This window comes from Oryzias melastigma, linkage group LG19, assembly GCF_002922805.2.
Source record: "Oryzias melastigma strain HK-1 linkage group LG19, ASM292280v2, whole genome shotgun sequence".
Taxonomy (NCBI): Eukaryota; Metazoa; Chordata; class Actinopteri; order Beloniformes; family Adrianichthyidae; genus Oryzias; species Oryzias melastigma.
In genome coordinates, this window is record NC_050530.1 from 18,378,866 (window position 1) to 18,406,645 (window position 27,780).

Consider the following 27,780-nt stretch of genomic DNA (forward strand, 5'->3'; position numbering starts at 1 on the left):
CAAGTGTCCCGCCCTCCTCCTTCCACGTTTCCCTCATGCCCCCTCCAATCCCACGGCTGTTCTCCCCGGAGCCCATCACAATGACAATAGTCTTGATGTAAAATGTGTCGCCTTTGGGCCGCTGAAGACCACAACCCCTGCATGCTTGGCTCAACCGGCGCAGCGGTTTATGGCTTTATTGTGGTCCCTTTATTGTCCTCTTCAGTGGAGGTGGGCGGACAACAATTTAGAAAATTCACAGTATTTGTGTGTCTGTGAATGGGGAATGACTTGCGGGTTGGTGTGCGCTTATATCCGGATCAATTAGTCAGGGGACAGCCACTAAATAAAAAAATTTAAAAAACTGTTGGCGTGCGTGTGAGCGCGCAGCCTCCTCTGGAAGGCCTTCATCACCTGCCTCCAGCCTTACTGGGGAATTTTTCTCCAAATGATCACGGATTAAACAAGTTGAGCAACAACTCCGCTCTACCTTTCTTCAAGCGCCCCTCCCTCCCCGCTTCTCTTTCTTTTCCACATTACCAGGGGGTAGTGTGTGATTGACAGATGGGAATGAATAATAATTTTTTTTTGTATCCTAAGGCCATCTCCTGTGATTGGCTTGCCAGCTGACATCTCCAAACCTCATCCACCCCCCAGCCTCCCCCCCTTTAATATTGGGCTTGTGGATGAGGCATCCTGAGGGAGAAAAAAGTAGGGAGAGAGAAAGATATCTACCTTAGGGAAGAACCTCACAGAGAGGGAGGGTAGGAGAGGACGGGTATGAGCGTGTGCATGTGTGGAAGAGACACTTATTCTCTTAACTACTAGGAGACAGACACACTTTCCTGGCCCGACTCAAAGAAGGGGGGAAACAGAGGAGAAGATTTTTCAAATATCATTTTAATTTTCCCCTCATTGAAGAATCAAACTGCCCTGAAGCATCTCTTCCTGGAAACTCTTCATCACTGCCGGCTGGAAGTTCTATCTATTGATCCATCTGCCCTCTCACACACTCCAAGGCGTACCTCATGGATTTGTATCTGATTGGATATTTGGTGTGTGTGTGGTTGTCCAGCTCGCGGGTGCTTGGCGGCTATCCCATCTGGTGGTGAGTACAAATCCGCAGCATCACAGCCTTTCGGTCAAACGATCACTTCATGACAGGGCAGAACTTTTGGTTGACTCCATGGAAAAAAAAAAGCCCCAACCTCAAAAACTTCTGAAACGGAAAATGTTTGCCATTCTTTTCTCCCTCTGCAGTCCACGTTTTCTGGAGTGTGTTGTGGAGAGTAATTTCAGATTTCTTTATTTGAATAAAATGATGCAGAGAAAAAGCAAGAAGTGGAAGAAGTTCTCAGGTGATTATTAGTATTTCCCAATAATAGCAGGAACTCCATTGTCGATAATTTTTTCTTTTCCAAAGTTTGTCTTTGGGGAGCAGCTCCATCAGCTGAGCGTATCTTGCTTTACGATCCCCCTCTTCCACGACGGATTCATCCGAAGACAATACGTTCAGGTGCCGCAGGCTTTGGTCGCTTTTGGCAGTGCCAACTGAAATTTTGAGGTTGGTCTCATTACAGACTCAGCTGACCTCATAGCTCCTGGTCTCCTTTTGTAACCTAAAGCTGGTCTTCTGGAGATATGTGCGTAGGCGTACGACAAAGCCCTTTGGCTCCCAGCACAATACTTGTCAGAGCTACTGCACTTTTTGCGGCCCGGCGAGCATGTGGTCCCAGCGTAGGGCCGTCCAAACCGCCAGCATCTTCTGGTTTCATTTACAGAGCAGACAGCTGCCAAGCACACAGGCCACAGGGCTGAAGTGTTAATGGCAGAGAGGACTTTACACCCACTCCTGGCATCAGCCCCAGCCACAAGACAACAGTGACAAAGAGATTGGGATTCTCACTGTGTGAATTACCTGCAGCTGTTCTCTTCAAGCAGCTTACATGACACGGGTTTATTGTTCAAACCGTAGCAATATGAACCACCTTTGATTTGGGTAGCACTTTTGGAGGCCGGGCCTGTGAGCCGTAGCTCCAGGTGACTGAGCAGCTGCCGGGGATGGAGCTGTCAGAGGCGTCGAGCAGCAGAGCGGACGTCTGAAAAGGAGACGAGATAAGGTTGATAGGGTGCCGAGTTTCAGCAGAGGCTCGTGCCGAACCGGTGACACCACCGGCTCGAGTTCTCCATCAAAGTGGGACAATTTGGAGCGAGAGTTTTGTCTGTTTCGTGCCTGCTTTTACAGGAGAGGCTGCTGAAAACAAAACAGCGTCATGCACAGATGCACTAAGAGGAGTGGAGAGAAAGCAAACTAAACAGGTGGAGGAGAGTTGGTATTTTTAATGCAAGAATGTTGGGAGGTGAGTTGTCTTTGTGTGTTGAGGGAAAAACCAATAAGTGACTAAATTTGCAGCAGTTTAAGGAGTTGATGGGATCCTAATGTGGAGCTTTGTGAAGTCTCACAACAAAGAAATCTGATGGACGATTAGCATCTCATTAAATTCTCTTTTTTGTTAAAGAATCTGTTAAAGATGAGTTCAATTTTTTGTTTAATGGACCCAAAAAGCTGTTGAGTTATTTGTAATTGCTGTTGTAGGTTTTGTTTTTTTAGAGGAAGTCCTTTGGATTTGTCATTATAAAATGGAAACAGTTTGGAAATGGTTAATAGGAAAGTTTTTTAGTAAAAAAAAATATTTAGTCATTTTATCTGACAGCTTATAGGCAGAAACAGCTTTTTTTGTACAACACTTCTGTATAAAAATACAAATAAGGCTTTTATCCTTATAGTTCTGGAGTAGGTTTTACTCACATTATGCAACAAATTGGCTTTTTAAGGATTATTTCTTAATTTAAGTTGGAAATGTGGATAAAAAAACTATTTTTAATTAAAATTTAAAGTGAAGTTTTAGAAATGTATCTTTAAAAATGCTTTATTTTAGGAATTCCAAGTAATGGCTGTCTTTTCCTAATAAGAATACAGGATGTCTGTCAATTTATTTTATTTTGAAGAAATTGGGAATATTTAAACGTGAAATTTTGAAGAAAACAAGATGAATTTGTTTTAAAGAGAGTTCAAACTGGAAGAAATTGGCTTTAAATGACATCCTCCTAACGGAAAAAAAAGTCGGCTTGTTTCTACTCAGGCCGCTTCCAGTTCAACCTGAGTGTCCTGAACAGGGCTCTAGTGTCCATCTCCGGGTCTCAGGAATGTCATTATCTGACTGTGAACCCTCTTTTCACACACACGGTCACACCAAGATCCCAAAAAACCCTCCACTGACTGAAGAAAATCCCGTCTGCGTGAAAAGACATTATTTTCAGCTGAGAAAAGAGCCAGAAGTGAAGAAATAAAAAAAAAAATGTGGACTTGGAGCTATTATCTTGTTTATTTGTAAATTATATTTGATCATAAGCAAGTTTTTGCTTCAACAAAAGAAATCTGGATCCACCAACGTCGAGAACAAACTTGAAGGATGACATTATTCATTCCAACACCGGCTCTGTGAGAGGTTCAAAGCAGGCTGGTATTTCAAAGCAGTGAAGCCGAGTCCTAATCTTCGCCCACCATCAAAGCACGTGCAACAAGCCCTTGTAGCAAATGACAAAGTCCCCTGGCTCGCAGCTATTAGCTGCACTAAAGCGCAGGCTGGGGCAGTTCCTCAAAGGGAGACAGAAAGGGCCAGGGGCAACGACATCATGAGAGGGCAGGAGTGGCAGCGCACAAGCATCGTTCAAAGTCTTCATTACCTGCCTGATCTCACCTGGATGTGTTGTTCCACGGGATAATTATTAGCAGAAAGTGACAGAGGTGCTTTTGGTCACACCTGTACACTCCAACCGACGGCCTTAGGACACCAACCAGGTCAGGAGGAGTCAAATGTGCACGGGAAGGGAGACATTTTATCAATAAAATGAGTTTTAGCAGCTAATTTGTTCACTTTTTTGTGAATGAAATATCTAAAACTGATTCCACTTTTGAGAATTTGCAGTTCATGCACATATCAGACTCCCTCCACCAATCCTGAATGCTAAAACTCTGGATTCAGATCATGATCAGTCAATAAAAATGTCAGGACATGCCTCAACTCGACTGCACTTTCATGCAAATTAGAAACTATTCCAATAGAATGCTTAAGACGAGTGATTTGGCAAATTAGCCTGGAGAGTTGACCAATCATTTTTATGTTTGTGAAACCAAGCAACCAGTTATGAAACAGCAAATGTACAATAAATGATTCCAAACAATGAATTTGCATCTTTTTGACCCTCTGGTTGCAGGACGTTTGCAGACTCCACCTGAGAAAGCAAGTTTTTAATCTGCTGTTTTTCTGCTCTCCATCTCCTGACTGGCAGGTTCACAAGTTTACACCCTGTTCAGCCTTCCTGCCCACGTCTCCAAACTCGTGACTGTAGGGGCTTCTTGTCCCAACTCCGCACTCTCTGCAAACGTCTGCAGACAGAGCAGTAAAAACGGCAAAGGAGGCAAACAGGGTGGAACATTTTTCCGGGGTCCTGTCATTCTTTATCTGATCAGCCATGAGCTGTCGGACCACAAATCAAAAGTGAGCAGAAGAAGAGAAAGGCAACAACATTCACACACTTTGCTGCCTTCCATCAGGAAAAGCCTCATCCCCGCGCAGAGCCGACAACTTTATTTGTCCCACTTCTGCTCCTTTCAAGCATCTCTGTGGATTCTGCCTCATGTTGCTCTCATTTAGCTACATGACATCCTCCAGGCAAATCTGCCAAGCTGAGCGGATATCGAGGTGCATTAGAGGTGAATTAGAGTTCACTGTTTTTGTTTCTGCAGAGGTTCTTCAGGAGCCTCCGTCTCCAAAAGGAAAAAGCAACTGAGACTTGCAGCTCCAGGCACAAACCTAACATATGCCAACATTATTAATATCTCTTTAAAAGAGCTAAGTTAACTTATTCAGACACGGCTCAGAGCATCTGGCGCCCATCATCAATAATTGCTATGAGCAAACACAATGACACAGCTGAGCATTTTATCAAACCTGACGCCACTGTCGAATCTGTCAGTACAGGTCCAGCCTTTTAAAGCCCGTTTAGTTGAGTGCTTAGAAGAAAACATCTCAAGCAAACATGATCGTCTCATTATCCTTCATAAGTGAGAAGTGGTGGGTTTCTCTGCAGAAACACAGCCCTTTGCTTTATTTTGCAGCTATTTTTGGATGAAATGAGCTTAGACTCCATAAAGCAGGTCAATGGATAAGTAGGAAGTGCGATAATGTTACATAGTCATAGAAATAATTGTAAAGTTGGGAACCTTTATTCCCTAAAGAATCATCTTTGTGTCATAAATAAAAGCTAAAAAAATAAATTCACTTTTAATAAAAAAGCATGCTACGTAATTAAATTAACAGAATTCTCTTTTTTAGGACGAATTAAGAGGATCTTTAAACTTTTTTTTCTTTTACTCACAACAATATTAGTTTAAGATGCAAAAATAATTAACGTGTGTTCAGGAAAAAACACCTTAATTACCCACCTTCTCAAATTTGATCCACTTTTTCAAAATCTGGTGAAACTGTAATATAAAGAATTAATTATAATCAAATTTCACACTTTTTCAAAACAGAAAACAGTCATTAAGAAATAAAGAATGCCAATGGATGAGTTATTCTCACCATAAAGTTGAGAAAATTAGCAAAATGTTTCCAGCTTTTAAGATTTCATGGAAGCAGCCATTTTGAAATGAGCCTTTTACTGCCCCTAGTGGAATAATGATGAACTACAGGACAAAAAACATGGACTATATTATATCCAATGGGTCTTTAAGGAAGGTTTGGATCATACTAATGAGATAGTGGTCACAGAAACGGGAGTATCAAATAGGATGAGATGGTTATGTAGGGTTAAATATATTATGGTAACAATTATTTGACAATAGCTGCGACAAAATAAGGATAAGAAGTTTAATGATAGTTAGGTCAGGTGGTTTATTTAAGGACTTAGGCAGGAAGCAGAAGCAAAACTTTATGAACCCATGAAAAAAGTTAAAAACAAAAAAGGACTAAAAGAAAAAGTGTAAAGTGAGACCGACCATGAAAGGGGAAAAAAATGGCACCAAACACAGAAACTTAGACTTCACACTAGACTAGACAATTGGGGTGATTTACTGATGTAACGGTTGAAGTAATCAAGATCAGATGTGTAAAATTTATAGGACCAATTCACTTTTAACAGCAAACTACAGAGAAACAGAAAAAAACAGAGCCAGCGATGAAAAAACAACATGAAGCTCATAAACACCATCACAATGGGTTAAGAGCTTAAATAATCATCCTACCACTGCTTAAAAATACAATAGTGTAACAATCCAGATTTGACTGAGGATGTAATGATGTGAATTAACTCAAACATTCTGTGGTGAACAGACTGAGTCATGCAGGAAAACGCTTCAATGTATTTAGACATCAACAATAAGATCTTTAAAAGTTTCTAAATGAAAGATTAAAAAGAAAAATCCAGAATAATTACAATACATTCATTTATTTTATACTTACATGACAAATAAAATGAAGGCAAAAGACTTACTTGAAAATTATCCTTTCAGTATCAAATAATTTGTAATATTACAGTTATTTAAATATTATTGGAAATAGTTAATGAAAGAGTTATGAGACCATTTCAAAAAGTCTGAAGAACTTTAATTCACAAAAGGAATGTTTGTCACTTGTAAAAGCCTCCGATGACTGCTTCCATTATTGCAGAAATGCTGTAAAATCTTTATCAAATGTTTCATGACTGTATAGTCACATCAGAACAAAGTACATTTTTAGCAGAATACCAGTAAAAAAAGAAGAAAAAAAAGAAGAAAAAGAAATCCAAAACGATTGTTCAGCACGTCAGTAAAATAATGACGATAGGCGCTTGTTCAGGGGTCTTCGTCATTGTCTCTGGCAAAAACATAGTTTGACCGCTAAATGATTTGCTGAAACTGGGAACAACTTCATGAAGATATGAAGTAAACCAAAGTGGGCCAAATAAACTACATTACAATGTATATTTTTGGAAAACTCTACAAAAAATTATAAGATTTAAATAAAAAAAATGATGTATATGTTTTTATGAATCTGTAATCAAACCAGATTTGTGTACAGAACTGCTTCTAATAAAAGCAACATATAGTAACAAATTACATTTTAATCCATCCTGAAGATCAAATATTCAATTCAATACACAACATTTAAATCATTTAGTATTTTTTGAATTTATAATGATGGCTTCCACACAAATGACAAAAATAGTTAAAAAAATTAAATATTGGCAAAATTAACTCCAACTTCGTTTAACAACCAAATTTTAGATCAATGTTTTTGTTCTCTATCCTTTCTGCAAATAGCAAATGTTATTTTTGTGCGTTTTGTAAGAAAAAATTCTCGGAGTTTGCACTTTAAGAGAGTGACATGAGCACGCATCAAAGCAAACAATTTAATTTAAGTCAAACTTTATTGCTATATATAAAAGCACAATTTATCTACTTCTGATAACTACTTTTGATTAAAGGTAAAGAGTTGGTGCAAAAAGGAAAATATTATGATCAGTTATGACAAGGTTGAACATTTCAAAGTGAGCGCACTAACTTTACTGAAGGAAGTTCAGATGATGTGCTTCAGTTCTCTGAATTTTCTAAAAGAAAAAGGACAAAATAAGAGAACAAAATGGAACAAGCAGCAGAGAGGAAATCATAATCTCTACTGAAGCTGTGCACTAAATAAAGTGCACAGACTGTATTATCCTTGTGGTTCTACGTGACTTACCTTTACTTTCATCAGTCATAGTTTTTTAAGTTGTGCTGTAGGTTAATGTTATTTCTCCTCATATGAAACTCTTAATAACTCCATACTTTATTTGGTAAACCTTCCAGTGAATTGGGACCTTTGTTCTCGAATTCCAGGGTTAATTTGTCTCAGGTGAACTTTTACACTGTTGCAACATAGCGTGCAATCAAGGTGTGAATCAAACCTGCTAGAGGAAATATGTTCTAAAATGAGGATTTGTATTCCAAAAAGTGGATTTCAGGTCTTAGAAGTTAAAGTTGATCTATTGTTAAAGCGTTCATAGTAGTCTTTTAAAATGATTTAGCCAAAGTCAAAAATGTAGTGTTGTTTCTTAGGACATAGTTTCTGCAGAGTGGCAGGGGTTCATTAGAAATTTGCCTCTGAGTTGTGGATCAGAAGAATCCCGCCCCCCTTCCCCTCTCCATTGCTGAGAGCTCTCAGTTTACATCAGGGGATGTCAAACTCCAGGTCTCGAGGGCCGACCTCAGGTTTTTCAGAATCTCCTGCCTCACCTGCTGCTGATTACCTGGATCAGGTGTGTTTGACCGATTACGAGCTTCAACGGCGGGTTGGTTGGACAACGTAGGACTGTGGCACGCCATTTTATCATTGAGTCAATATCCTTGATATCAGGCTGTTTTATGCCTAACTAGTAATGCCCAAAGTACAACTAGTTTACTAATGGAACATGCTTACTAGTTAACTAGTAATGTCTACAAATGTGCACTAGTTCACCAGTGGACCATATTTTTGCTTACTAGTTAACTAGTGACAATCTCAAAAGGCCACTAGTGAACTAGTCACATCCAAATGTTCAAAGAGTTCACTAGTAAGGCTCCTGTAAAGCTCACTAGTTAACTAGTGCAACCAAAATATCGCAACAGTTTACTAGTGACATGCAAAATGCGAACTAGTTGACTTGTGAGAAATATTTAAATCTTACTAGTCATCTAGTGAAAGAAAAAAATGTCACTAGTTCACTAGTGCAGTACAAAAAGCCCACTAGTTAACTACAGGAGCCTTACTAGTGAACTTGTAGAACATTTGCATGTGACTAGTTCACTAGTGGCCTTCTGAGAGTGTCACTAGTCAAAATGAGGTCCACCAGTAAACTAGTGCACATTTTAAGACATTACTAGTTAACTAGTAAGCAAAAATATGTTCCTCTAGTAAACTAGTGCACATTTTAAGATATTACTAGTTAACTAGTAAGCAAAAATATGGTCCACTAGTAAACTAGTTGTACTTTTGGCATTACTAGCTTGTCTTAAAACAGCCTGACATTAAAGATATCTATTAACTGACAAAAAGGCTTGCCATACAGGACACCTCCATTTGACATGCTGGCCCACTAGCTTTCAGCCCCTCACACCCCAACCTAGCATTACTGGTCCAACAAAAATGGCGACCAATATTGGAGCTATCCATCCACACAGTTTTGAGCCAGATTCTAGCTCAGATGAGGAAGATGAAGACCTTCATGGATCTAATCGTCCACAAGTGGATGCATCAGAATGGAACGGAGCATGGACGCTATGCCCCGCCCAACGTATCTTTTTACATAACAAATATGCTCTTCCTCAATCTTACTTTAGTGATTTGAATAAAGAAATACTCAGAAACACAGTTTAAAACATTGGTTATATAAAAAATAAAGCATTGGTGCAAATGTGATCAGTAATAATGGAAAGACGGTATGTTCAGGTTAGTCCTCAGTGCTGAGTTGTCATGCTACAAAAGTATGTTGGATTCTTCAGACAGCAGTGAAAGTCTTGAAGCTTTTCTCTGAGATCTCTGTTTGGAAGTGTTCCCTGTGAAAACACGGACTGAGATCCTCGACACACGAGGTCCCAGACGTGAACTTTGTGGGCTATCAGGTAAAAGGCCGTGAGGTCAGCTGTCATGTTCTGCTTAACAAGTCAAAGGGTCACCTGGGGCTTTTGTGCATCTGAACATAAGGAGCTAATCATATTGGAGAATGAAAAACTTCAGTCTAGCAGGTTTTTTTATTGTGCAGTGATTTCCACTTTCTTGGGAACTCCTGTGTCCAATGTTGTTGTTGACAAAGTCTTGATTGCGTGATGATCCACTCTTCAGCGAGGTGTGTGGTGGAATCCCTTTGTTTCCTGGGTTTCATGTCTGTGGTTTCCAGCAGCCCGTCATACTTTCACATCAACCCAGTTTAAAGGCGGAGAAAACCCCCAACCAAGCTGCAGCCCGCCCCAGGCCAGTAGAGGCCCCTTCTGAACATGTCTGGGCCTCCACCTGCCAAACCCTGCCGTTTGCTGCTCCTCTTCTGCCGTTTGCTTCCCTGCAGCAGATTCCCCCGGCGCTCTGCCTCTCTGGAGGTCTCTGCGCGTGCTTCTCTCCCCGCTCAGTTGAGACATGTCGCTCGTGGCTTACGAGAAGTGAGGCAAGGCGGGCGGATCAGCGCGACCCACATGTGGTCTGCATGCATGAGCTGCCGTGTGTGTCTGTTTGTGCAAACATAAACATGCTGGGTTAAGACTCAGTAGCACCTCGCCAAAAAGAAATCGCTTTCATCTCGTCTATCCGTACGGATCAAGTGAGGCGCAACGTTTGCAAAGAAAGACAGATAGACCTGCAGATCTACTGCCTGTGAACTGAGCAATCACCACAAAGGCCTGTGCGGTTGGCTAACTCATTGCACGCGGAGCTAGCGCTGTCAAGACGTTCAGCTGGTTGAGGGGTAGACTCAGACTTTCGATCCATCCGTGCCTCGCTGTGACAGCAGAGATTTGCCTTTGATTTATCGGCCGATGCTGTTCGGTTACATGCGACTCCTTGTTGGCTCGGTGCAAAACATCACCCACTGTGGCACATCCCATGACAAAGAGATTAATGGGCAGCAAGCGAGCAAGCTAGCAGACGGTGTAATTAGAGTCCTTAGTCATGTAGTCACCACAGACGAAGTTAAGTCAGCAGCAGCAGCAGCAGCAGCAGCAGCAGTGCTGGAAGCTGCAGGAACTGGCAGATGAGCTCATGGAGCTTCACTTACTCCAGGAAACTCCAGGAAGATTCAAAGATTCAAAGATTCAAAGACTTTTATTGTAACTGTCAGGAACAGTTAAATTGTGGGGAGTCCACCAGCAGCAATGCACAGCACAATAAAAAATATAAAAAAGAAGTTAAAAATAAGAACAAAATAAATAAGTAGAATAAAGTAAAAAATATAACGTATTTAACAGTAATAATAATATGAAACTGTACAGAGGTAGGGCAAAAGGAGAACCAAGGAAATGGAATCAATAAAAATGAAGTTTCGTTTCATTTCTACATTTTATCGGACAAGTTTTATGTCTGATGACAAAAAACCTTGTAAAACATTATTTTTGAGAGGCATTAAATCAACAGTTTAGCTGAAAATTGTTGCTGATGGAATTTAAACAGATTAAAAATAATCACATTTAAATGTTTAAGTTAAAGAGCAATATGTTTTCTTGTGATATCTAGTTTTGGTTAGCATAATTAATGATAAATTGATGCATTTTTCACATTTTAATGTTAGTTATTACAGTGATTTACTTTTTCCTAATTTTTTTATCACCTTATGTTGGCCTCAATTGGAGCTTTAAAAGATTTTGATAATCCACCTCAAAGTCAAGACCAAATAATTTTACTTCATTATTATATACTGCATGATGTTTTCTTGTAGCATCCCAATTGTGACAGAATATATGTTTTATGGAGAGCAAAATATTGAAAGTTTTTAAGATTTAGGTTGATGTATTCTATTATAATATTCCTGTCTCTTTTTGTTTGTATTTATGTCAAAAAAGTTACGTTTTAAAAGTTTTAACAACTTTGTTTTTTTTATGTATTCAATAAATGTTTGTCTTGTTTGGCCTACGACCTACTGTGTGTTTTGGCCCCCTGTGCAATTTGAGTTTGACACCCCTGTCGTAGGAGAAAGAAATAGCATGTAATCTGGGAAAACCACATCTTAATTTTGATTGAAAATAAAATGAACACTTTGGAGATTTTATTTCAATGTTTTTATTTTTTTCACTTTCATGCCAATTGCAACAATAGGTTGATGTCAGGCAATTTATAGAAACATTCATAATGGTGTTTAAATAATCTGAAAAAATGCATATGAATATTAAATATATATTTATACTGCACCATCTATGGGGAGACACCAAAAAATAAAACAATAATAAGGGTTATCATTATTCCATTTTGGTGGGTCAGATAAAATAGCTTGATGGGCCACATGTGGCCCACCCACCCCTGATATAGATGTTTTGAAGTATTTTAGTGCATTCTTGATAAATATCTAAATATATATACATTATAAAATACTGTATACTGTAAATTTGACTCTTCCATGTCAAACAAACAGATCACAACAGGTTCTGTCACTGACAGTCGTGCTCTAAATCCCATTTTTTCTTCCTTTTATGATAAGTTTTAGCTTTATCTCTAAAGAGAGCAGAAATCAGTGAGGCCACGCCTCCCTGAGAAAACAAGAGTACACGACGAAGCTTAAAAACAATTCCACGTCCTCCTCTTGAACATTTGCCTTCTTCCACTGTTCAACATGTGGTTTGTGGTCAGTACGTGGCCATGTGAACTGTTCAGGGTCCTCTGTGCCAAAGACAGCTGGGACAGACTCCAGGAGTCCCCAAAAAATAGGACTGGTGCAGAAACAAAATTAGATTTGAACTATTAAAGGAATTGATACAAGTTGGGGGGATGACAGTGTCACCATCCTCCAAGAAAAACAGTTGCTCATTCTCCATGTAAGCTGTGTTCCAACTTTTTGTGAATCTGCATCTTCAGATTGTTGCTTTGGGATGTTTTGCTCTGCTGGAATTACACAGTGCTTATCAAGCTGGTTCGGTATGGTTTACTTCTGCTCCACTAAAGAGTCTGTTTGCATGTAAACTGTTGGTGAACCAGAGTTCAAATGGGAGTAAAGTAGGATTTTAGGTAAACTATAGTGCAGAAACAGTTTGGTTAGCTTTCAAAATAAAGTGGATTATCTGAAGAAACCATCAATCACAGTGGAGATTGAGATTTTTTGCATCTGAGTTTCTGATTTATCAGATTTTTAAGTGACGATGTAAGATTTGTAAAGTTAAACTTTTATTTAACAATTGCAGTTTGATCTCATTTCTAATTCACACCTAAGTCTCCCAGAAAAGCTAATAGTTTGGCTAATATTTCATAGTGTTAGATTTGCATCAATGTAAAAGTCTAATTTGTGTGACGAGGTCATTAAAAAGGAGTTATTTGTTTTGCTTCTTTGGTGATCTGTGATTGTTTTTCCATTGAGCTGCCATGGCAGGTGAATTTCTCCTCTGCAAGATTAATAAACTTCAATTTTATTCAATCAAGATGTGAAACTCAGACTTGTGTGGCGTATCCAAGGCAGCCGGCGGTTTGTCCTGGCAAAGAACAAATAGAAGACAGACCACTGCAGCCTGTTGTCTATTTTGCAGACATATTGGTGTCCCAATTGGCAAATCAAACGCTCAGGCTGTTGACGCTGCTGTTTGTCAAGAAGTTCTGAAGTTGGAACATTCTGTCATTCCCCAAAATGAATCAGATAATGATTCGGAACATGTAGTTAATTTGCAAATGTCGGACAAAACCCAATCATTTTGCAAACAGGCACAAAGTAAAAGCACCATAAACATGGGGAAAGTAAGCGTTCAGGATGTTGGTTACTTGCTGGTGATCGTTTCCCTTCCCCATCTGTCAAATGAGCACCTGCTTTAACTGTAAGCCTCCTGAGGTCATCCAGAGCGGCGCTTTGATCCGATCCAGTAGCTTTCCATATCCTCTAGCGTCACCGAGTCCATCCAGACTCCTTCAGGCGCTCTGCAAAAGCCCTGGTGACGCCATCTCCTCAAAAACATGACTCCACCTCGAGCTTGGAGGAACAGTAAAACTGTTCGTATGTCATACGGGAGAGAAGCTTGTTTTCCCCTCAGGAAACATCAACTTTTACCAGAGAAATAGATAAACAAGAAAGGAGAGGCTGACATCTCCCATCCAGCTTCTGGATGAACCCGTGCCGTTCTGTTGGAGCTTGTTACCGCAGACAGCATGTTAAAACACGGGCATTGGACGTTTTCTGTCTCTTCTATTTCAAGTAAAATAGAAAGCAATTAAAATTAATTACCTGTATGAAACGACAATGGTTTCTGGCTACACGAGCTGGTCTTGGCTGTCTCATGCAGTGATTCATTTCTGCCTCTGCATGAGCCTTCTGATGAGGCTTTTTCATCCCAGTTGAGCAAAGTCAGCTGCGTGCACAGCACTGCTACACACGTGACAGAAGCTACAGCATTTCCTAGACTGTACAAACTCAGAACCATAAATTCATAAGGTTGGGAGGGAATGACTGGTTTCCTTGTGGTGTGGTTTTCCTCAGCAGGTCAGGATCGTTTTGACTCTTCATTTGAGTTCATGACGCTGGGTTTATACTGCACACGGAAGCGGCGCCGAATGGAGTAGATTGAAGACGATTTTTAAAGAACACTTCTCTAAAGTCCAAATGAGACCAACGCAAATGAGAGTTTATTGGTTGAAATAACATTTAGCCTGTTTCTTAGGCTAATTGGATCATTACAGCACCGTCAGCTTATGATGCTTTTTCAGGCCAGGCAAACTCTGGTGATGTGAATTTGAGGACGTGGATAACTTCAGGTGTGAAAGCATTCTTAGAACATTAAAGAGGGTTTTTGGACCAAAGGGAGAGATAATTAATGAAACTAAAAATCATAGTGGGCACACCACCGTTAACTGGACTCTCCTTCAGAATCTGCTGGAATGACATTGATCGTGTTAACGGTTAAAAGTTAAAGATTTTGTGTTGAAGAGTCACCGGCAACGCCTCTGCTGTTAAAGGGTTAATAGAAAATTAAAGTTTGAATAGGTTGGGTTTGCCAGGTTTGGCAAACCCAACCTATTCAAACTGGTTTTGACTCTTCTTAATCAGATTAAATCCACAGAGATTAAGAAGAGTTTAATAGGAGTGATTTGGCAATTCCTTTGTATTGTAACAAACATAAAAGATTATATTAGAAATTATTTATTTCAAGCAATCAAGAACAAATAATTCATGTGCAATACAATCAATCGTCAGAAGTTTACATTCATAAAGACATGTCACAATCACATGATAACTCAAAATTAAAAGATAGATTGCCTGAAAGGGAGTGGGAGGAAGTGAATTTTTATAATCCCACCCCAGCTCCACCTTTCCATTTCGTTTAAGTGAATTAACAAAAATAAAATACGGTTAGAAAAACGTTTGTTAAATGATCAATAGCAAATATAAGACACAAATATAAACTCTAAAAGTTAGAAAATAAATAAATAAAAACAACTACCCAAATCACATTAGACAAAACATTTAGATATTTTTTTAATTCCAATTTAGCCCATCAAATTTGAATTATTTTTATTTGCAAAAATTGATTCTGCAACTTCTTAAGATTTTGTTTTTTGCCGAGTCATGTTCTCTCTCTTTGAACTTGCTTCTGCATGATAATAACAGACCTCAGGCTAGGCTGGTTTACATTTTACACATTTAAATAGCTAAAAAAGGAGATAAATCTGGTTGTTTATAGCCTTAATGCCTACAGTGGTGGTCATTGAGCTTTAACATGAAGTCAATGGAGTCTGTGATCACCATTCAGAGGAATACTAAGCATCTAATTCCTAGAGATGATAAACTAAAGTTCACCAACAACATGAAAGTTTCAGACATCACTTCTTGAAAGAAAAACCAAATCATCATCAAAGAGTAAACAATTCTTCAATGCGGATCTAAATGAGAGCATTTCTTTAAGGGTATACTCAGACTAAAGAGAGGAGTTTGGTTGTAATTCCTTGAATGGCTCAGATGAAAACTTTAAGAAAAAGCCCAAAACTTTGTCTTATGCTAACCTTTGTGTCTGAAAATAATGGGAATGAATGACACTGAAAGCACACAGCAGAGATGAAACAGTTTGAAATGTTGATGAGGATCAACAGTAGACAATAGTGTCATCTGCGTAGAATTGATTTTCAGCACCAATAATCTGACAAAAGTTAACTTAAGATTGATGAAAGTAAATTATAACTAAATAAGTTTTGCTGTAACACTTCTAGGAAAACAAATCTAATATTGAAGAGGTAGCGGTGGTGCAGCAGTAAGGCAGTCGACTCCTGATCTGGATCGGAAGATTGCGGGTTCGATTCCCTCCTTGCCCGCCAATGTGTCGAAGTGTCCTTTGGCAAGTCACTGAACCCCATATTGCTACTGGTGGAAGCTTGGCGCCTGTGTTCGCCATCAATGCCTGAATGGGTCTGTGACTGTAAAGTGCTTTGGTCCTTCAAGGAAGGTAGAAAAACGCTATTCAAGTATGCATTTGCCATTGTCTAAAGAACAGTTTCCGTCTTTCTCTGTGACACAGGTCCCTGGCCTTGGGGCAGCAGTACTCCTCGTTGGGCTCCCAACCCATCCTGTGTGGTTCAATTCCAGGTCTGGTGCCCAAGCAGCTACGATTCTGCCGCAACTACATCGAGATCATGCCAAGTGTAGCTGAGGGGGTCAAGCTCGGGATCCAGGAATGCCAGCACCAGTTCAGAGGCCGGCGATGGAATTGTACCACCATCAAGGACAACTTGGCCATTTTTGGTCCTGTGCTAGACAAAGGTACCGGTGGCTTCAATTTACATACATTTTCTTGGAATTCAAACCTGTCTTTAAGTTAGAGTATGATAAATTATCCAAAGGAGTTTAAATAATCACTTTGAAGAGGTGTCCGTCTATAAAAAAGTAGGTGGAACAGTCAAGAAAACAGCAAGCTGCTGCTAAAGACAGTGTTTGATGGTTTCCTGCCTCGGGCGTCACTCTGCTGCTCTCTGAGCTTTGGCTGACTAACTGGGGCAATTACGATAATAGACACCTTTCCTGGCAGTAGCGAGAAACAAGTGCAGGTATGAGCATTGCTATGAGGCTCCGCCTCCATCCATCTTCTCCTGCAGAGCACCCGTCTTAGAGATCAAATTTTCACATCCATTAGTGCTCCCTCCAATGCAGATAGTGTCACTCAGGTGTCCTGCTCAAGGCCTGGCAGGCCCTAACCACAAAGGTAGGACTCTCTATGCAGTGGCCGAGGCTGCGGAGTGAAAACGAATTAGCCTGTGTGTCAGAGGGGAAGGAATCCGGGCAGAAATGGGCAGTGTGACCAGTCCAAGCTCCTCAGTCAAATAAAAAAGGATAGGGGAGGCCAAATGAGATTACAGGCAATAGAAAAGGGCTGGGGGGCTCCACTCAACCCCTACTGTGCATGAAGACCAGTCTGTGCCTCACACGGTCCAGCTCCCACGGACACCCCATTCACACGCCCTTTTGACTCTGTCATGAAAACAGGCTGAAAGGGGATCTCTCCCAACTTAGCCCGGGTGAGCCCTTTGGGACGGGGAAGTGAAGGAGGGGAGGAAAGAGAGCGTGTCACTTTAGAAGTGATAAATGGGACGGCTCCAGTTAGGCAAGGCGGCGGTATCTACCACCAGCCCCTGCGTGTGTGTCGACCGTGGTGGTGCTGTTGGAGGAAACGGGGCACCGAGGTCCTGGAGTGGGTGGTGGCGTATGGGATTTCGGCTCAGTTTGTTGGTGGAGAGGGACGCAGAGAGAGGAGGGGGATTTCTGGGAATGCCAGCTTTGGGCAGAGCGGGGCTGTGGGGGCGCGAGTCGCTGGGTCCTTTGTGGGGATAATACAGTGTGACACAAGGGAAACAAAGGCGGATTGATGGGCTCAGCAGGTAGCAGGAGCAGCACTAGTCTGGCGAACAACCAGGACTCCAACGGTCCGGAGCTCACAGGAGCACTTTGGGTGAAACCGACAAGGAGGGTCACCGAACAAGAGACGCCAACCTGACGACTCTGTGCCATACCAATGCAGAAGTAAAATAACTTGCATTATAGCTTTTTCTTTTCACAATTAGATGCATTAAGACTAAAAAAAAAAGAAAATTTTTGATTAAATTATGATGTAAGCAAATATCTAGAGATAACATCAAAGCTTTTGCTTTGAGATCGCTAAACAGATTTTACATTTATGAAAAAGAGCATCAATACAGTCATACAGAATTATGTATTTCATTGTAGTTTTTTTAATTTAATAGGCAATGGGAGGCTGGTGATGATGCCACATCTTGTTTTTGATGAGTTCCTCGTATTATATTTACAAAACCAAAAAAGAAAAAGAAGAAAATACAAATTATGATACAGGTTAAGATTTACTTTAACCTCTCATCCATTGTCTTAACCCGCTATATTCCTTTCGGGGTCACGAGGTTGCCAGACCCTGTCCTGGTTACTGTAGGACAAAGGAAAGTGAACATCCTAAACAAGTTGCCAATCTTGCAGTGTCACTGGAGAGATGTCTAATGACCGAATTACTTTCTGCTTTAAACTCTCTGAAGCTTTGAAAATATCCTTTGGGTCCAGACACATCTATTAGATATCTAGATCATGGCTATTTCAATGTTTACAGTTATAGGTATGTATTATTGTTCTGATAGATGCATAGAGGTCTGTTGCACATTTCCATTTAGATCTCCAGCAGAGGAATTTCTGTCTGTTGCAGGACACACACATCATTCACACACAAAAACCAAAGCCCCGTCTCCAATGTCCGGTCCAGTACGGAGTGGTTCGGTATGGTCCAGTTAATTCTGGCAAGTGTTTCCACTCAGTTAAGCCTCACTTCCACTTAGCGGTTTGTTTGCACGGCGCATAGACCTCTAGCGTGTCGTTGTAGTGCGACAACTAGAAAAGCAACAACAATGGAGGTCATCCAGCAGCTCGCCTTTTTATTGTACAACAGGAATTTAATGTTGTTTGAAAGAAGATTGCGGCAGCAAACATCCAAATGCTTAGAAATGTTGGAAACGTTAGCTTAAATGAGCGCTCAATTGACGCTGCCAATCAGATTGCCAATCCAAGGGTAGCTACAACGGCTCCGCCCCAACCTTCCCATTTCACTTTTCAATGGACCTACAACCAATGGGAGCCCTCAAGAGTTACGGAAACGCTTAAAATACTGGACGGTACCGGACCACTCAGTGGAAACTAAGCTTTAGGACAATTAAATAGGGACAATTTAGAGCAGGGTTCCCCAAACTTTTTCTTGTGAGGGCCACATGACTGTTTTCTTCTCTGATAGGGGGCCGGGGTCGGTTTGTAGGCTAACAGAACTAGTGTAGCAATCACACCTATAGTGTAAAGATTTATGATTTCCAGAAAGCCACACATAGCCAAATTTTAAATAATTCATCTTCACAGAAAAAATAAAACTAAAACATTTTTAAAAACTAGATATATAGCATTACTTATTAGTGATAGATTGATAACTGAAGATCCTTAAATTGATAGCAAAAAACACTGAAGTTGATAGCTAGCTAAAATATAAGCGAAGTGCAAAATTAGTGGGAAAAACAAAAAAAAATGAAATTAGCCAAAACAGCTAGCATGTAGCTGAAATGTTAGCTTACCTAATAGCCTAAAAAACTGGAAAAATGTCTAATTTGGCCAAAACAGTTTGGGGGCCGGGCCAAATCTGGCCCACGGACCGTAGTTTGGGGACCCCTGATTTAGAGCAACCAATTGACCTGTGAAGGATCTTTTGGACTGTGGGAGGAAGCTGAAGTTCCAAAACCCACGCACACATGCGCTGGGAGAACATGTAAACTCCACAAAGAAAGATTCCAGCTGGGTTTAGAACCAGGACCTTCTTACTGCGAGGTAACAACTCCCCCACCACGCAATCCAGTTTTCCAAAACACATGAAATTAAAACACGAAACACAAAATGTAGGGTCATTAGAAACCAAAACAGGCAGGTTGTCTTGAAAGAGCTTCCCTAAATAAAGTCTAAGACGTAAAAGAACGAACAGAAGTCAAGTTAAGGAGCTCATAGGATAATTTTTTTTTATTTGAAAAAACAAAACAGTCAAATGCATTTTATTCAATGAAATGCATTAACTGTAAAAAAAAATTATAGAATTATTTTGTATTTTTGTAACAAGCTGTATAGGTTTGCTTTCCTCTATTCTATTAAAGTATGTTATTAGTACTAAATATAAAATATACATGTTTGCTTTTATTTAGCTGTTTATTTTAGTTATGTTTTTTATATAATGTTTTGTTCATTAAACCTCTGTGCCCTTATTTTACCTCATAAAAAGTTTTCAGGAGTTTACATCTCTGGCACTGCATATTTGATAGTTTGATTTTCACCTTGTAAAATCAAGAATCTGTTCATTTAACCTATTGATTTAAAGTAGAAAAAAAATACTACAGTATTCTCCTAAAGTCTCTCTGGGAGCCAAATCAATCACTGTCATAATGTGAAATTATTACACAGTTGTGTTCAACAAAAGTGTTTATATATTCCTACCTGGTGAGGTGTGTGTGTGTGCATGTGTTAATGTGTGTGAGTGAGCCACAGTAAGTGTGCCATTGTGAAACAACGGAGTCCGGTTACATAATAAGCTGTTACCTTCAAAGAAGTCGTAATTCCATCCCTCAGTGTGTGAAAGACACTGGCTAACACATTGTTTCACCAAAAGGCCTCAGGCTCCAAGCACAGATTGTGCGTGTGTGTTTGTGTGTGTGTGGACGACAACATTCCTGAAACCGTATCCAGATGCAGAGAAGCGCTCTTCAGGGATGACGGCACGTCGCTGAAATCCCACTGAGCTTTAGGTCCGACTAACACCCGCACAATGGATGAAGTCATGAGGAGATTCTTCCTCGTTTCTGGAGATCAACAGATCCATTTGATCAATAGAGAAGGGAGAGGCAGCTCGTGTTTTTCATGAGGCCTCTTGTTTTTTCCCCGTTAGCGAATGCTTGCACAGATGGGTCTTTTCAAAGATGAAATACAGTGTTAAAGGATTGTTGCCTGGAGGTAAACCTTTCATTGCATCTGTCTGGATGTCAGCAGCAGGGAAGCTGATTCTGTCCGTGTTTCCTCCCTCCGTCTGTCCGTCTGTCTCACAGCCACCAGAGAGTCGGCGTTTGTCCACGCCATAGCCTCTGCGGGCGTTGCGTTTGCAGTGACGCGCTCCTGCGCTGAGGGCACCTCCACCATGTGTGGCTGCGACTCCCATCACAAGGGGCCTCCAGGTGAAGGCTGGAAGTGGGGCGGTTGCAGTGAGGACGCAGAGTTCGGAGTGCTGGTGTCCAGGGAGTTTGCGGACGCCAGAGAGAACCGCCCAGACGCTCGGTCTGCCATGAACCGGCACAACAACGAGGCAGGACGAACGGTAAATACAGCAGAGAATGTTACTAAATTTCTATCAGGTTAGGACTTTAAGTTGGGGGTGTGAAAAGAACGATCAGTTTGAGAAACAGCCTTTAGGAGATTCAACACCTGTGGAACCGTTTTGTAAACTTTGAGTTCACTGAAGGTTGAAGGTTCTAGCCTCAGGATTGACAGACAGATGCAACACTTTCATGTTTTTCTCTTTACCATTTTTGATGTTGAATGGCAGCTGTGCTATGGATTACTGTCTGGTTACAAAAACCCATTTAAAACAAGCTGAAAATGGGATAGTTTCCTGTTTTCTCAAAACTTGAAACCGTCAACATAAAAAAGAAAGTAAAAAAGTTGAAAATAAAGCCTATGCTTTAATAAAAAATAATAATAGAATATTTTTTTGGGGGGGGTTGTGCGCAAAGAACTAGCAGGTGTTGTCTGAGTCTGAACTCAGAAGTGCAGTGTGAAAGTTGACCTATGAGGGAACTTTTCCGGCCTATGACTTTAAAAGGTTTTGGCTATGTTAATGCAAAATAAATAAACCAGATTTTCTGCACTAAATAGCACAACAAATTATAAGCTGCATTGTCCAAGGTTTATTTTTTGACTTATTTTATAAACAAGGCGCATGAAAGGTGCATTCAGTGAAACAAAAGAGATACGTTTGTCAGTCTCTCCCAACTCGTCTGGAACATGCTAGCCACACTGAAAGTGTTAGCATATTTACAATACTTTTAACTCCTGAATTTGCTAACAACACATAAAAATAAACAGACTAATACGGCTAAAATAAACGTTACATGTGCTATGCTTGTTCATAGCAAAGCCAAAGTTTTCAAATTGTGTTCAGTCTAAAGCCTCAAAGGCATTGCAGGCTACAAATTAGGTGTTGTAGATTTGCTTTACTTACCTGATGAGGTGTGTTACTCTCGGCACTTTTGATCCTCTCCAGAAGTTGTGTCCATGACTGTTGTGCCTTGTTTGGCAAGTGTGAACGCACAACAGATGTGGATGGAAATATGGATCGGAATCACTCGCTGATGTGATTCTACTGTGAATCGAACCGAATTCAGGAGGAAAGGAAGTCCATTTGAAACACTGACTTCATGCGTTTTCCTGCCTTTTGTCACAAATCCAGCATATTTCGGATCCGATAGAGATCTCGAATGTTTATAATCAGAGACTACTGTGTAGAAAAGCTGGCGCTGAATTGTTAATTAACTGGAAAATCTCGTCTTGTTTTGTGTTTCTAGGTTTATTCTTGTTTTTAGAGGCTTATGTGAATTTCAAGCTCGATTTAATCTTATTAAAATGTTGACATAAAAACTGAAGTGCCCGTGAACGCACTCGTCCAAACAGAAAAAGCTATTTATCTAACATTTAAGAAGAAAAATTATGCCTAAATTACAATTTCAGAGTTGTTGAAAGTTTCACAGATTTGGAATTTTAGATAAGAAAGGAAAAATTCTTGGTATATTTAGCTGATTCATCACAGAAACATGAATTTGGATTTCTGATTGTCCCTGGGATGGGCACATGTTGGGTATCTGACGTGTCCTCACATTTTTAGTCATGCACTTGAAAATGAATGACTGGTTAATTACTCATCCTAACAGCAGCCTGCACCACACCTTGACTTTCATGCTTTGCATCCCAATGAGAAATTCCCCGTCAGTCAAACAACTTTTGGGTGAGCCGAGGGGGAAAAGAAATAAAAAAGTGGAATCAGCTCAGACTTAAAACATCACAGCGTGCTGTTGTTCTTCAGGAGATATGGGACGCTGGCGTGGTTTGCTGAGGGGCAAACAGCGGGACCACACGGCAGCAAGATGCCCCTTTGATGCGAGGAGTCAGACTCCACCGCCGCCGAGTGGTCGGTGGTCCTGTCAGACGCATCCACCTGGCCTTCTCACACTCCTTCATTTAGCCCTGAGGTGTCATGGCATGACAAGCTCACATTGTGATGTCACTACTACCCCCTTAAAAAAAAAAACATGCAGCCACCTGCTTCCCTCCCCAGCTAGGGGAATTTGGCGGCTAAATATAGCTGCTACATTAAAACAATCAAAGGACAACTTGCCCAGAGGCTGCACGCTCAGGGACTTCAGAGGGAGTTCTCCACAGCTGCACTTCAGTAGTGCAGACATCTGACATTGTTTTACCTGGACTGTTCTGAGAGTCTTTGGTGGTTTTGTTGGAATGGATTATGGAAATGTCACAGCTTTAGTGGCTACAGCTTTGAAATCAATGACAAAAAAGTAAATGAGGGCTTTGATTTAAAAACATTCAATTCATTCATAAAGGTGAAAGATTTATTTTTTGTTTTAGTTTCTTTGTCTTGAATAATTTGGCTATTCAGAGCATTTAATTCTGTTCTGTAATTCACCAAGTAACCACAACTGATACAATAACCAGACAGTTTATATCATTGCTGTATATGAGAACTGGACTGGGTGAGTGTGACATCACCCATTGAAAATGACTTACTTCCGACTCCAATAAAGGGAAGTCAATTTCGCCATGCTGGAACCAGACAATGTCAGTAAGCAGTGATTGGACAAAGTCGATCTGAGTCATTGTTTCTATGGCAACCAGCAGCGAGCTTGTTGGAAGTCAACACCCCTACCACTTGAAAGCAGGCTCATAGGAATCTGTCAAACGTTTTTTTTGACATGAGACCACACATTGGTCACTTTAAAACGTGAATAACTTGCGGAGTAAAAAATATAATAAAAAAAATAACAGGATTATCAAGAACAAGTTAAAGAAATTCTTACCAGTGGATTGCCATAGCTCTTTATTTCTCAATATAAATTTATGGGATTGTGGCGTGGAGGGAGGAGTCACTCAGTCCAGTTCTCATATACAGATACAGTCAATGGTTAATATTTACACCAAATACTGCAAATACTTTTTTTTTTATCTGGGTTTTCTAGTTTCAGATCATGTTAGATTTTGTTTTTTTGGATTTATATCACCTTAAACTGCTGGATTTGTTATAGAGTGCTGCAGATTCAGGAGCGACAGCTCCCCCAGAACACTGAGGTCAAGTCAAGTCTCTTCCATGATCACGTCAACCCTTTTTAGAATATTCTGATATAAAAATAAAAAAATAAAGACATTTTATGCAACCATGTAGGAGAGGCAGGTAAGTAGCTACTTTTAATTAAAAAATGTAAACAAAATAGGTAACAATGTTTATAAACTGTCTTGAAGTAAAATATTTCCAATACAAATGATGAGGTACATCTAAGAGAAGACTTTTCCCAGAGATCACGAAAAGGCATGGGGTCTAGGGATGCTAGATCTAAACAACAATGAAAAACACAAAATAAAGCTAAAATGTTTTAATGTATTCAATTAAAAAAGTGAACAAGTTATTCTCACCTCAGGGTTTTGTAAAATATATATTTTTTTCTGTGAGATTTCACAAAATTTTGAAATGAACATGGAAAGCCCTTCTACTGCCCCTAGTGGAATGATGATGAAGTACAGGGCAGAAAACATGGACCAAGTTACGTACTACAGGTTTTTAAGGAACATTTTGATCATGTTAATAGGGGGTCTAAAAAATAAGTGTATCAAGTACGATATGAATGGGTTAAAAGGACTCCAATCCAAACCATTGACTTATTTAGCTTTTAGATGAGTGTTACTTTCTGAATTTTCAGAATAAATGTCATTTTTTACTAAATAATTATGAAGCATCTCAGTGGTTTTCAACAGTCTTTCACTGCGACCAACTGCCTTTTTGTTCCACTTGAATTCGCTACAATTTGTTGGAACAGAGACCAAATATTTTATATTCTCTAGTCTTTGGTCTTCTCACAAGTGTCTTCTGTGTTTCTCAGACGATCCTCGATCACATGCACCTGCGCTGCAAGTGTCACGGCCTCTCTGGAAGCTGCGAGGTAAAGACATGCTGGTGGGCGCAGCCGGACTTCCGGATGCTGGGCGACTACCTAAAGGACAAATACGACAGCGCCTCAGAGATGGTGGTGGAGAAGCACCGCGAGTCGCGGGGCTGGGTGGAGACCCTGCGGGTCAAGTACGCCTTCTACAAGCACCCCACCGAGCGTGACCTCGTCTACTACGAGGGCTCGCCCAACTTCTGCGAGCCCAACCCGGAGACGGGCTCGTTTGGGACTCGAGACCGGGTCTGCAACGTGTCGTCGCACGGCATCGAGGGCTGCGACCTTTTGTGCTGCGGCCGCGGACACAACACCCGGACTGAGAAGCGCAAAGAGAAGTGCCACTGCATCTTCCACTGGTGCTGCTACGTCAGCTGTCAGGAGTGTGTGCGCGTCTACGACGTGCACACATGCAAATGAATGAAAAGCTTGTGCTTTTTGAAAAACTGACTGTTGGACCTTCAACCCCCTTCCATTCCCGCCCCCCACTCAGTAACCCGTTCACCAGCTCACTCTGAGGCCCGGCTGGATAACTGCACCTGAAGTGGACCTCTGCATCCCAACCGTCAGCAGCCACAGCATCCCACTTGAGTCCAGTGGTGCCTCATTCCTGCCCCTCCCCATCCTCGTGTCCTTATTTATTTCCCCCCCTCCATAGTAAAACTTCTCACCCATGAGATTGACGCAGTAAAACAATCTCTTTGCCCACAAATAACAGCTCCATTTCTTGTCTTTTTCCCCCTAAACCAACCTCTTTTTCATCACTTAGTGATCCTGAACGCGCCCCGTAAGAAGCCGCCACTTTGTAACTACTGAACTGCAGCAGCAGGCAGGAAATGCTGGAAATGCCTCCTGTAGACTACTGATCAAATCCTCTCTGCTGTCGGGAAGATAAATGCTACACTTTGATTCTCAAAGCCTCCAAATCTGAATTTTTACAATTGGGCTGGGACTGGAGGTATACGGGGGGGCAATCCACTAACAATCCAACACACCTATATGTATGCACTATGCAGGCAACTGAGAGCTGTAGGCGTCTCAGCGCTGTAGCAGATTCTCCCTAAATGCTTCCAGTTATAGTCAACGACATCTTTGCTCAATCAAAAATCCATCATTGTATGATTTAGAAGATCATGTTTCATTTATGCAGCATACCTCTGTTAAAGCTTTTAGCATGCTCACTATTAACCTTCAGGTTCATCTCAGAGACTTCTGTCTAAAAATAAGCTTTTATTTTGAAAAAAAAAGAAAGAACTGAACATGTAGAGATCACGGAGCGTTCTGATTGGCTGCTTTCCGACTCAAGTATTTCAGAAGTCGAATTTATGAACTTGGATTCTGGTCGGTGTACCCCAAAGCACAAACGCTTGTTTTTGGAAGAACACACTGCCAAGGAATCCAGAAATCTTAGCTCAGGCATGAATGTCGGCTCAAGGGCTGAATGGAGACGACCTCCAGTTCTTGCAGATTTATGTCTGAGACTATTAAGCTGAGGACTTTTGGGATCTTTGAGTGGAAGATGGGGATACACATGGCAAAGGGGAAGGGAAAATGAACGGCTGGATGGACGGACGAGGAGAAACCGTACGAGGGTGGAGGGAAGCGTGAGAAGTTTCCATACACGTCCTAGTCGCTGCCCATTGATTTTATCCATCAATAAAATGACCATTGCTTAGCTTATGTGTCCCCTTCTGCTCAGACCCACCACCCCAATCCACTGGGGCCTACCATTCAATGTCAAGCCCCCCCATTCCTGTTCTGCTCATTCACATTTCCTGCTATATCCAAAGGTTTGTACAAATGTTTTAAAGTGAATAATTCCCTTTTTATTTTATAATCGTAAATGTTATGTTTTTATAAATATTATTTATTATACAGTGTATATATCTGTATGACTGAACTAAGATTATATATTTGAAGAACAAAACTGGTCTCCTGTCTTCTAAGTGTGTCTGCAGTGACTGTAGAAAATACTGGAAACATTCTGAGGAAAAAGAAGAGTGTTTCAGGGCTTCTGGGGTCTTTTAAATGTGTTTTACATCCACGGTCTTTAAAGCAGATCCATTTCAATCAAAACATCTCCTTAAAGCGTCCAGAAAATGAAAATGTACTTGAGTGTGATGGTCATGCTGGTCAAGGGGAACATTTCTGGATTTGTTTTAGGCTGTTTTAGGCCAGTGACCTTACCTGGAAACTATTATAATGCACCGTTGGCAAAAAAAAAAAAATAAATAAATAAATAAAAAAATTATTAAAAAAAGTGACAGGGAGGCCCCTAAAGAGATAATATTTTTCAACCAGAACACATAAATTGGGAAGGAAAGCCCTAATTTGATGCCCCAATGGACTGGCGAACTATCTAGCATGTACCCTTCCATAGATCAACATTAGCTAATTGAGGAAAGATTTTTGTTTTGCAAGATAAACAATCTTATTAAGAAAGTTTTTCAACAGCAAAACAATCTTAATTCTCTTTCCCCCATAGCAATTTTTTTTGCTTGTTTAAAGAAAGTCTACAAATAAGGATATAGTATTTAAAATAATTTTTAATGGACCTGTTATTCCGTGTTAAAACCTCCAGAAAATCAAAATGCAGTTGTGCCAAACCATTGAATGTTTGGATTTGTGGAGATATTTTAAGCAGGGTCAGAAACAGAGGAACAAGTCAAGATAGAAATGCTTGGCAATGCAGGCGGGATGGCACAAACAATACTTCGCACTGAGTGAGGCTCTGTGCACTGCTTAAGAAACTGGTGGATGACTCTCAGATTGGAGTCAGGTAAGTGGCATCTAG

At 40.6% G+C, this 27,780-nt stretch overlaps 1 protein-coding gene across 1 annotated transcript; it reads left to right on the forward strand.

The window, feature by feature from the left end:
• Window positions 1-606: 606 nt before the first annotated feature.
• wnt3 (wingless-type MMTV integration site family, member 3) lies at window positions 607-27,436 on the forward strand. Its single transcript, XM_024284698.2, has 4 exons — window positions 607-1,087; window positions 16,220-16,461; window positions 20,817-21,082; window positions 24,927-27,436. Exons 1-4 carry the CDS (start codon window positions 1,008-1,010, stop codon window positions 25,404-25,406), a joined length of 1,068 nt encoding a protein of 355 aa, XP_024140466.1. The 5' UTR covers window positions 607-1,007; the 3' UTR covers window positions 25,407-27,436.
• Window positions 27,437-27,780: the final 344 nt, after the last annotated feature.

Bases quoted from the DNA above. Each gene is read 5' to 3' on its own strand.
- wnt3 (XM_024284698.2), top strand. From the start codon at position 1,008: ATGGATTTGTATCTGATTGGATATTTGGTGTGTGTGTGGTTGTCCAGC. The intron at 1,088-16,219 runs GTGAGTACAAAT...TCTGTGACACAG, and splicing joins GGCGGCTATCCCATCTGGTG to GTCCCTGGCCTTGGGGCAGC. The intron at 21,083-24,926 runs GTAAATACAGCA...TGTGTTTCTCAG, and splicing joins ACAACGAGGCAGGACGAACG to ACGATCCTCGATCACATGCA.